The 11959-nt window shown below is 36.8% G+C and overlaps 1 protein-coding gene across 1 annotated transcript; it reads right to left on the bottom strand.

The window, feature by feature from the left end:
• Window positions 1-10116: 10116 nt before the first annotated feature.
• LOC136997831 (uncharacterized) lies at window positions 10117-11190 on the bottom strand. The gene has a single exon (XM_067349230.1). It carries the CDS (start codon window positions 11188-11190, stop codon window positions 10117-10119), a length of 1074 nt encoding a protein of 357 aa, XP_067205331.1.
• Window positions 11191-11959: the final 769 nt, after the last annotated feature.

Here is an 11959-nt window from a genome sequence, read left to right as displayed (position 1 = left end):
AAAGTGTATGCGTGAAGGCTTGTGTTCTGCCCCCCTGTGGTGGGCTCTACCATCAAAAAACTATACACATAGGTTTGGGTTGAAACCTCGCTTTGCGTGGAAAGTTGCAAACCCATGTGGAACCTCGCTTTGCGTGGAAAGTGTATGCGTGGAGGCATTGTGTTCCGCCCCTCTGCGGGGGGCTCCACTATCAAAAAACTATACACATAGGTTTAGTTTGGAACCTCGCTTTGCATGGAAAATTACAAACCCATGTGAATCCTCGCTTCGCGTTGTACAGTGTATGCGTGGATGCCCCTCTCCGGGGGGGGAGGGGGGAGGAACCCACTGCATAGTGCAGTGGGAGTGTCTTTCCTATTATCTCATTTTATCGAAAAATATTGGTTCTGTGCAAATTATGCATAAGATATAAATGATGTATTTTTTCAAGAGCTACAATTTTTATTTGAAACATTTTTTTGTTACATTAATATTTATCAAAATAATGTTTAAAAAAGCGATAATTTTTTAGTTTTTTTGAGTTTTGACTTTGAAAATAATCTTGTCGTCAATCGGCATGATCATGTTCGTAATCAGCGCGCAAAAATACAATAAAAAACATAGTTTGAAGCAAATCAGAGGTGTGGGCTTTTCGGAACTTCACTCAAATAATTTTTTATTTTCTTATTGACAATAGCAAATCTGTATTATTTCTAAAATTGTTAGTTTAACATATGCGAATATTATTTATAAATAGAAAATATTTTTTGAGCAGAAAAGTATTATCTGATAATATACACTGTTAGAAACAAATGCGGAAAAAAGAAAAGAAAATTGCATAAAGCAGGTCTCGAACATGTGATTTTTAATATTCCAGCCATTCGCCACAGAATTTCTGAGTCAGAAACACTTGCTTTTTACAATTAACATTTATTGTTTGTTGCGTCGGCTCGGTGGAAGGGAGACGTCCGCTCTCTTCCATTGGTTAAGCGGCCGAGCGCACATGGACACATGACATAGCGCTTCTGTGAAGTTGTGTAAGGCAGCAGAGCCAGGACCACAGTGGGCGAAATCGCATCACTGCCGCGAGCAAAACATGTTTTGGAACGGTCTTAAGGCCGCCTGTAAACGGAAGAGGTTCCACGATTTTTTTTCTCATTTAGCTAATCGTTATCGCCATGGAGCCTTGAGAAAATTAATGCTTGATGTGTTCTCGCAATAAATAAAAACCGTTGTTTGTATATACTCCGTCTAGCAAGAGAATATACCTGGCTTGTACAGAAACTTGTCCGTTTCCGCGCAGATCTCTCCTCACGAAACGCTTAGAAACCCCCCCCCTCCCCCACTCCACATGACTACTATTCGTGCAGCTTGTCAATGCCAACGCTCTCCCCACTTTGGCCGCTATGCTTATCCTATGCGCAGAAAGAAATATATTTTCTTGCTAGACAGAGTATAGTTCTATTAAATATTCCTTTTTTTATATCGCAAAAGTCTATATTTGTTCATTTATTTTATTTGGAATTTGGAAATATTTGCCTGTTTCACATACAACAGTAAAAGTACTGGTCAGGATATTTTAGTTGATCTTTCAGAAAAACATGGCCGATAGGAAAAAAATATCTGAAGCTGAATTTTAGAAACGAAAAGTCGAGAGGGAAAAATCCTTATCAAAGCTAGAGGGCTCATTTTTAAAGTATTTTCGTTCAGAGAAACAAAGTAGACCACAAGATAATTCGGAAAATAATTTAGGAAAAATTCTGATAGAAAATAAACAGGAGGAAAATAAACAGGCAGAATCTTCTACTATTGTTTCACAAAGTAAGAAGAAGTTTGCTGACAACGAAGAACAAGAAGGATCAAACACAAGATTTAGAAGTTTTGAACTATAGTGACCCTGGAGTGTGGGAAAATTGTGATGACCATCTGCGATGAAACCTTATTAATCATGGTCCTGTTCAAGTAGACTTTAATTTTCTCAAGAATAATAATCAAAGAAAATATTTGACAATTCATTACAAAAGGCGACTCATTAATGGTGAATATGTACATCGTCAATGGCTTTAGTATTCAGTATCAAAAGATTCGGTATTCTGCATCTCTTGCAAACTATTTTCAACAACGAATAGAGGATCGGCTTTAATAAGGGTTCAAATGACTGAAAAAATATGTCTGTAATATTAGCATTATTAAATCATGAAAAAAGCAGCGATCATTTGGCAAGTTTCCAAGCATGGAAAGAATTAGAACTTAGGTTGAAAAAAATAAAACTGTTAACGAAAACAATTTGCGTCTGATTAGGCAAAAGGAAAAATACTGGCAACAAATTTAAAAATGACTGATTGCTTTAATACGGGTTTTTGCAGCACAAAACACTGCACTTCGCGGAAAAAATGAACAATTATTCACTGCTGGTAATGGAAATTTTCTTAAATTTGTAGAATACCTGGCTTTGTTTGATCCTATTATGCACGAATACCTCAGGAAAGTTAGTGACAAAAAGACTCATGTACATTACCTGGGAAAAGACATACAAAATGAAATCATTAGTCTTTTATCTGCTGTTGTGCAAGAAAAAATCTGTGCTTATGCTAACGCTGCTAAATGCTTTGCCTTAATTTTAGATTGCACTCCTGATGTGAGTCATGTTGAACAAATGACAATCATTATTCGATTTGTAGATACGATAAACGCCAATAAATGTGAGATAAAAGAGCATTTTTTGGGATTTGTATCTCTTAGTGAAACAACTGGCATCAGTATGACTAAACAAATTCTTGAAAAATTAAGAGAGATGGGACTGCCAATAGCAAACCTACGTGGACAAAAGTTTGATAACGGCAACAATATGAAAGGCAAAAATAAAGGTGTACAGCGGAGAATTTTAGATATTAACCCCCGAACTTTTTTTGTATCCTGCAATTCTCACTCTCTAAATCTTGTTGTAAATGATGCTACCAAATGTTGTTTGAATGCCACGTCTTTTTTTAGTTTAACTTGCGTGTCGCTACAAAGCAGCTATATGTAACAAAAACATCTCTTGAGAACTGCAGAAGTGACTTAGGTTTTGAGAAGATGTTGGTAGAAGCAAGAGAACTTGTCGAAGAGTTCAATATTCCTGCAGTATTTGAATCAATGTCTGAACCAATCCGCTTGAGAAAAAAGGAAAAACAATTTCCATACGAAGCAAAATGAGCCTAGTCTAAATGCCACGCAAAGATTTAAAGTAAATTTTTATTTTGTGTTTCTTGACACTGCAATCAATTCTGTTGATGAGATTTTCAACTGTACTAAACTATAGCGAATATCAAAAAAGTTTATTTACATTATTTATTCTACTCAAACTCCTCTTTCATCTCCTAGTTGGTTGACCTGACCTTTCGAATCACCCTTGGTATATACAGGGTGGCCCCGAACGTTCCGGCGATATTTTGAGATCTTATAGGAAATTTGATTCTGAATCAAATATTTTCTATAAACATGGGTCGAAAAATGCTTCCTTAAAAAGTTAGCGCCCAAAAACCTCTGAAATCACGGTTATTTTATACATTTTTACAAATATTAGGGAAAGTATGCGTTTTTTAACAAAAAGCACCCAAACAAAAGTTGTAGAGAATTAAATTATCTTTCAAATGAGATAAAAGCGATTGTAGTACGGTCCATAGGTGTCGAAATAACCAATTTCAATTGTACAAACAAGTGTTTATTCAGATATCGACAGTAGAGCTTTTTAAAAATATTCTTTATTTATGCTGATATAGCTTCGCTAATTTTTAATGCTTATCTTGCTTGTTGGTTTTTCAACTAAAAAAATTTTTCTTTTCTGCATTGTTTAAACCAATTACCATAGAAAGATAAAAGAAAGAGCAAAAGGTGAAAAGAAAATAAAATGAAAAGGAAATAAAACTTAAAAAATTTCTAAAAAAATAATTATTTAAAAAAAAAAAAAAAATAATTTTTTTTAAACTAAAATAGCATTGTAGTAGTAGAAAATGAATAACAACGTGAAAAAAACTAACTATTCTCAAAATGTCCCCCTCCAACTTTAATACACTTTCGGCATCGAGTAGTGACTGATCTGGTCGCATTACGGATTTCCTCCCGATTTAATTTTAGTCGATCGAAAGCCGTGTTTATCAGTTGGATCAGATGTTCACGAGACTCGATTGGCGTTGAGTAAACTTCATTTTTCACTCTTCCCCATAAGTAAAAATCTAAAGGGGTTAAATCTGGAGATTTAGCTGGCCACTCCACAGGTCCCCAACGGCCAATCCATTTTTCCGAATAATGCTGATTTAGCAAATTCCTAACAATACGAGCACTATAAGCTGGGCACCCATCTAACTGCAGCCAATTGTCATAGCGAAGACATTAACTTGTCATTAACTTTAAATTGATGCTGAAAAGATGATATCCGAGGAAGATGAGAATTCATGTGGCACCAGTAGTGAGAATTGTGGTAATTGAACACTCCCGTTCTAGTAAAGGTGCTCTCGTCTGTCCACAAGATTTTTAATGAAATATTTATATCTAAATTCAAATACCATTGACAAAATCTTTCCCTTCTTTGATAATCGGCAGGAAAAAGATTTTGGACTGGTGTAAAATGATATGGGTACATACCCAATTCACGAAGCGACCTTTGAATTGTGATCCGGGAAATATCCAAATTCAGAGAAGCACGAGTACTAGTATTTGGGTTTGTCTCAAAATACCTTGCAACTCTTTCTGTTGTTCTAGTGTTGCGAACAGGGTTCCGCACCACAGACAAGTTGGAAAATAATCCTGTTTCCCGTAAACGCCTGTGCGTTTCAGCGAAAACAGAGCGATGTGGCTGCCGGCGATCGGGAAAACGGGCAGCATATTCGCGAACTGCCGCTTCTGTGCTTCCATTGCAAAAACTGTAAATGTAATGAATATCCGCGTATTCTCTGTTTGAAAAAATTCTAGGCATTTTTGAGCAAATCCAATAAAAATTGCTTCTCAAGAATAGATTATACGGGGTTCTGTGCAATTGCTACGTAGCTAAACGTTACTCGTACTCATGTTGTCTAGGAATGGTTTAGCGCATGAAAGGGAGCGCATACATGGTACGTCGCGTCACTTGTGTGCGGGAGAAAGCCATCCTCACTCTATCCCCCTAGCGCGTAGAATATTTCATCCCTTCCACACGCTAAACCACGCGCGTTGATATCCGAATAAACACTTTTTTGTACATTTGAAACTGGCTATCTCGACACCTATGGACCGTACTACAATCGCTTTCATCTCATTTGAAATTTAATTCTCTACAACTTTTGTTTCGGTACTATTTGTTAAAAAACGCATACTTTCCCTAATATTTGTAAAAATGTATAAAATAACCGTGATTTCAGAGGTTTTTGGATGCTAACTTTTTAAGGAAGCATTTTTCGACCTATGTTTATAGGAAATTTTTGATTCAAAATCAAATTTCCTATAAGATCTCAAAATATCGCCGGAACGTTCGGGGCCACCCTGTATATACAGGGTGTCCCAAGGTTCGCGGCTCAACCGTCGTGTACAGATAGAACGGGTCAAACTGAATAAGTAAGTCCTTTACCACTTTGCGAAATTTTCAATAATTAATTAGAAAATAATTAATAAAGATCCCCCAATCCGCGCAAGTATTCCCCGAGCGTCGAGCGCGCGGCGAGTAGGATTCATCCATTTTCTATGTCACGCGCCGCTCGTGTGTAGTGTGCATAGCTAGCCAAGAGAGCGTCCCTCCCACCGCTCTGCCGCGCTTTGTATTATGCTATGCTGGGTGGGTCCTACTCGCCGCGCGCTCGACGCTCGGGGAATACTTGCGCGGATTGGCGGATCTTTATTAATTATTTTCTAATTAATTATTGAAAATTTCGCAAAGTGGTAAAGGACTTACTTATTCAGTTTGACCGCTCTATCTGTACACGACGGTTGGGCCGCGAACTTTGGGACACCCTGTATATACTAGTGGATCCTGATGTCGATAATGGGGGGAGGGGGATTTTGACAAAATTATTTAGTTTGATATTTTTTTTATTTCACGCTTAGCTTTTATTCCGGGATCAACGACAAGAGGACGTGATGAAACTTCTGATCCCATTTTCACTTAAAAAAATTAAAAAAAAAATTTTTTTGTTTAAAAAAATTTTTTTAATTAATTTAAAAATTAATTTAAAAAATTAATTTAAAAAATTTTTTTATAATTAAAAATTTTTTTTTTATTTATTACATTTTATTACATTTTTATTTTATGCTTGTATTTATTTTTTTTCTTTATTATTTAAATGAATCCCCTTGAGTTCGTTTTACCTATTTCATCTAAAACATCTTCAACAGATGGCATTAAATCCGTATAAAGATTCATGATCGCCAATCCATTTAAACGATTCTCTGAAGTTGTGCTTTGCAAATAGGTTTTCAAACGTCGTAACATCGAAAATGATCTCTCGTTTTCACAAGTTGTTTCGACAAAATAACGTAATAAAATTATAGTTAATAATATTCTTGGTTAAATTTTCTTAAATTCATCGAGAACGGTCGTTGTGAAAAGTCGAATCACTAGCAAGCATTATTTGTAAATGTTATCGCGCTAAATTCAATAAACACCGTTCTCCGCGTACTTATTTGCGCGCTTTTTTTGTTGTTTTCGCGCCGACTTCGAGTTCGCATTACAAAGGACTCATATGTCCTCTATATTTATATGTATACTCTCGCTTGATCTGTATTTGAGATATCATAAATCTATCGAAACTGTTCCCCCTCCTTATATCTGTTTTGTCAAAATTCACGGCTTGCCGTCTGCAGACGGAAGCAGTCGTCTCTCAGCGTTCGAACGAAATAAATCGATTTACACGACAAGTTCTCCTCTAATCACCTTCCTATCTCGGGATATTTCGACGTCGCCAGTGCCGGAATTTCGCGTATCTCTCTCAACACAAGTCGACACGGATAAAGTAGCGAAAATACGTAAAATAGTGTCGTAAATATTTTCACAAATAACCGGATTGCAATTATTTAAGGCATCCTCTACATTTTTTAACATTTCCACTTTTTTTTGCCAGATTTCGTACTCATTCACCAATTGTTCTATGTTGCATTGTAAATCAGCTTCATACGTTTTAAAAATATTTTCCAAAAGATGCAAATTATGCTGATTTATAGGCGAAGGTTCTAATAGAAACTGAAAACTGGATAAAAGTTCTTCATTCTCATTGCCTAGCATTGAGAAATCTTTCATTTATTTGCATAATGAAATGGTCGAGAAAATTTATAAATATATTTGATTTGTAATAGGTTATCGGAATAGTTGACCTTTGGATGGCAAGCCTAGGAAGTTTTATTTCAATGTCATGTTTCTCTGCATATGTACTAGCTTTTGCATTCAAAATTTCGAATTCAACGTCGGCATTTTCTCTAATTTCGTTAACTCTTTGAATTACAATTTTTGCATACGAAATTGCCTAGCATAAATCGATCTTAGGACTTTGTAAATATTTGCAAAGGTTACTTAAAAAATTAAAAACTCGGTTAACTGTTAGGAGAGTTATTATAAATTCCATGCTTTTCACAGATATCAACAAGCAAAATGCGGTAGAAGATGTCTTCGAAGGGTCCCAAGTAGAATTTATTTTGTGTAACGCAATTAATATGTAATCAAAAAGTTCCAAAAAAATAAAGACCAAATCATGCTTTTCTGACCATCTTGTTTCAAATTAAAATGTGTAGATTCTCGGCTGAAATCAGCTTTGATTTGTTCTTGTAATAGCGAATTTTGTTTTGGAGAATTAAAAAAGGAGCATACTTTGCTAATAATTCTCATACAATGTTTAATTTCTCTCATTTTACAAGAGTCAGAAATTGCTAAATTTAGAACATGTGCTGTGCAGTGTACATACTTTGCCAAAGGATATTTGTTCAAAATATGCGTTTTAACTCCATTAAAATTTCCACTCATAGAAGCAGCACCGTTGTATCCCTGTCCTCGAATTTTCATTAGATCAAGCCCTAATTCCGTCACGGCTTTTAAAATGTTATTGGCTAACTCTTCTCCTGTTAAGTCATGAATAGTGTAGAATTGTAAAAAAAGTTCTTCAATGTGCATCGTTTGGTTATTAAACATTCGAATACATAAAGACGTTTGTTCTTCGCTATATCCGTAGTTTCATCCATTAAAATCGAAAAAAAACTGCTATCTTTTATTCTCGAAATCAACTTTTTCAAAATAAGTATTATAAATTGCAAATTTCAATTATTTTACTTTGTGTGGTTTTAGAAGTGTATAAAATAGTTTTGTCTTAAGTCTGAAATAAATGACACAATTCCTTATCGTCTCTAATCTTAAATCTTAAGAGTGCTCTAAAATTTCCGTCTTTATGTTTCGGATCTATCTGTAGATCAATTCTAACATCATCTCGATGATCTCTTAAAGATAAGCCTTGTCGTTCACATAATAGAATTGTCTCTATTATCGGTTTTAAATATTTTCGATTTCTTTCTATTTCTTCTTTTCTTTGTTTATTAATTTGAACAAATATCGTTTCTTGTTTTTTCTTAGTAATTAGTGAAGCAGATTTATAATCAAACGAGGATTTCTTATGGTACTGTAAATTCTGATGATTTTTAAAGTTTTCTAAACTTTTTTTCCAATTGCAAAAAAGCTGTTTCACCAACTGCTTCAGATCTTGGTTGCCTTTTCCAACAGATTTAGGCCCAAAAATAACACAATATTTGCAAAATGCTGCATCTTTTGCCTTAGAGTAGGAAAGCCATTTAAAGGACCCCGCACAAACCTTATGGAAAATGGGTCCCGGTGGATTTGGCTGAAACTTTGGAAATTTGTAGCTTACGTGATCCTGATGAAAAGTTCTCATTGTCCCAACTTGATTCATTGAGCCGTTTGAGCTCTAGGGACCGTTGAAAGTAAAAAATAGGCGAATGCCACCGCTACCTGTAAGAAATCACCTGATAATGCCTCCCTCTCCTATCCTCCCCCCACTCCTCTTTCTCTCTTTTCCTCTCCCTCTCCCTTTTCCGCGTGCGTGCGTGCGTGCGTGTGTGTGTGTGTGTGTGTGTGTGTGTGTGCGCGCGCGCGCGCGTGTGTGCGTGCGTGTGTGTGTAGAACAATAAACTAATGTTCAAACATCAATAACATTTGATACATTATTAAGATTTTCTTGCGGTGGCCTATTCGCTGCATCGCAAATAGTATAAAGGAGTCTCGACGAAGGATACCGAACATGTTCGTGTCGTGCGTATCCAATGAACCATAAAACACTCGCAATGTGTGCACATGTACCCAGAGTTCGAGCACCGGATTTGCAAGTGCAGTAGTAACCTTGGATGTGAGGGCCGTCCTGAACATCCATTCCATCATCCATATCATGATCGTTTGTCGGTCGATATGATATCCATAATTGGTATTTCGCTGCATTGCGAAATCGAGAATACACTCTAACTCTTATTAAACCAGGTTGTGGTATCCTCTGTACGTCCCTCAACATTTCAATCTGGAATTCTTCCGACTCCTCCCTTTGTAACTTGTCATGTATATACGATGGTGCTAAATGGATTTGGTAGATGCCAACAGTAAGATCCCTTAGAAAATGTAAATCCAAAATTAAAAAATCAGGAACATGTTGGGCATTCAAACGTATCCGTCTTTGAGTGTTCAGATGTTCAGCCTCAACAAGTGCTTGGACAACATTCACTTCATTTGCTTTCTCCAGTAATTGACAAGCCAACTCTCTATTAGCTCCTTCCATTTGAACAGAAGGATGATACCTATTGATTATCGCACCAGCAATACAATAGAAATCACTCAAATTAGGAAGATAAGGAATCGATATTGTTTGCTGGAAGAATTTAAAGATAGATTTGATAGCCATTCCTGGCCTCCACGATCCATCTCGTCTTAGTGATTATCCGTGAATCATTAGCTTCATTTGTAAGGAGTTGACTTTGTCCTCGTTCGAGAAGTGCTGGCATCCTCCACCGAATCCCAAGGCGAGTGAGTAGCTCTGTAGCATCTCGATATCCTCTATTTACTATCATTAAATCTCTTTCTTGGAACCATTCTCGCATTCTTTCAACATCCCTATAAAATTCATTCTGAAGGATTGCAGCATCATTATTTCAACTGTCTGAAAAATATGGACCTTGAATATCGAGTATGTAGCCATCGGGTGCGACTATCAGCACAGGTTTGAGTAAATGTCGTCCTTTATGAAGACAAAATGACTGTCGGAGAATACGAAAATTGCTACTTTTAGGAATGTAGCTATAAGTACCGTCAATGTACGCGATTACACGACGAATATGTGGTTCGGGATTATATAATTCATTAGCGAAATCAGTTACATGTCTTTGGATATAATCTCCTCTCGTGATTGCATTCAAACCGATGTTCGTCGGAACAAAACGTTGCATCAAAAATTGTCGGACAGTGTAAATGGCTAAACTCGTTGCTTGTCTGCTCGGGTACTCGAAGATAACTTTAAGAAAATCATCAGAAAGTCCTTGTCGCATTTTGCATAAGAACATTAACAAGTCTTTCTTAGAAACATATCTATAGCCGCCTGGACAAGACACCCTATCGCAATAATCAAATAGTTCCAGAAACTGCTGTTTGGTTACTGGAAAAAAGGATTCGAATTCAGCATCTGTAAAACTGTTCTCATCAACGAATCTTCTTTGATCCCTTGCCACATTTCGGAGTCCTTGTAGGAACATTTGAAGTTGCAGTCCTTTGATGACGTAAGGTCTGTTAATGGATCGCAAGCCAGGTAGCAAAGCCTGAAGAAAAAAACCTTTATCATCCAGATGATGTTGACATGATCTGACATCTTCAGGAATGAAAATATCTCGTAAAACAAAAACGTTTACTCTACATTCAAGTGTAATCCTGTGGACATCGGCATCAGCATTACAAATCACACAAGTACGATTCGCAGTTTGTGTCAATACATTGAGTCGCAGACAAGTATTATCTCGTTCCATTTCTGTTATTTCATTGCGAATAGATTGATTACATGTGATACAAATCCTCGTAAGATTTGTCACGGCGAGAGGTGGCCTCTGGAAATCATCACGTCTACGGATAGCAATCTCACGTTTGTTTGCATTTTCATCTGTATCTATTCGACTCATTTGATTCCGTACAAAATTTCTGTTGCAAATGTAACAATTCAAACGATTTCTCCAAGCCATAGTTAGCTATTGAAATACGCTAGGAAGAAAATGTTTGTATCGACTAAACCAGATTATCAATGTTTCCTTTTGTTGATGATGTACATTCAAAAAATAAAGTCACCAAATAAAAATGCCTTTAATATTAGCTATGCAGGATAAGAGAAAACAAAAATATACATGTGCCAATCTGAAAATTGGATATATCGAATAACTATGGAATAACTCGGGGGCAACAATACAGAAACACAACGTATATGGTATCATAGATGGTATCTTTTATAGATTCCTAAATATTGGATCTGAGAATCGTAGATCCGTTTTCAGTTTTGTCTACGAAGTAGAATGATTTTCCGGCATTAACGACAGAATGATACATTTGCGGAAATGACGAACCGTATGGTCCACATCTCTGCTGTAACGCACACACGCGCGCGCGCGCGCACGCACACACGCCTCACACGCACACGGAGAAGGAAGGGGGAGAGGAAGAGAGAGAGAGAGAGGAGTGGGGGGAGGGTAGGAGAGGGAGGCATTATCAGGTGATTTCCTACATGGTGGCGGTGGCAGTCGTCTATTTCCTACTTTCAACGGTCCCTAGAGCTCAAACGGCTCAATGAATCAAGTTGGGGCAATGAGAACTTTTCATCAGGATCACGTAAACTACAAATTTCCAAAGTTTCAGCCAAATCCACCGGGACCCATTTTCCATAAGGTTTGTGCGGGGTCTTTTAGTTGAATGTGACGAGCCTTTGTCGTACGAAAAAGCGGTAGTTGCCGAAGATGCCGA

This window comes from Linepithema humile, chromosome 2, assembly GCF_040581485.1.
Source record: "Linepithema humile isolate Giens D197 chromosome 2, Lhum_UNIL_v1.0, whole genome shotgun sequence".
NCBI classification, from domain to species: domain Eukaryota; kingdom Metazoa; phylum Arthropoda; class Insecta; order Hymenoptera; family Formicidae; genus Linepithema; species Linepithema humile.
This window is presented reverse-complemented; position numbering and strand designations above follow the sequence as displayed.

Coding starts and splice junctions, on each gene's coding strand:
- LOC136997831 (XM_067349230.1), bottom strand. CDS start 11,190: ATGGCTTGGAGAAATCGTTTGAATTGTTACATTTGCAACAGAAATTTT.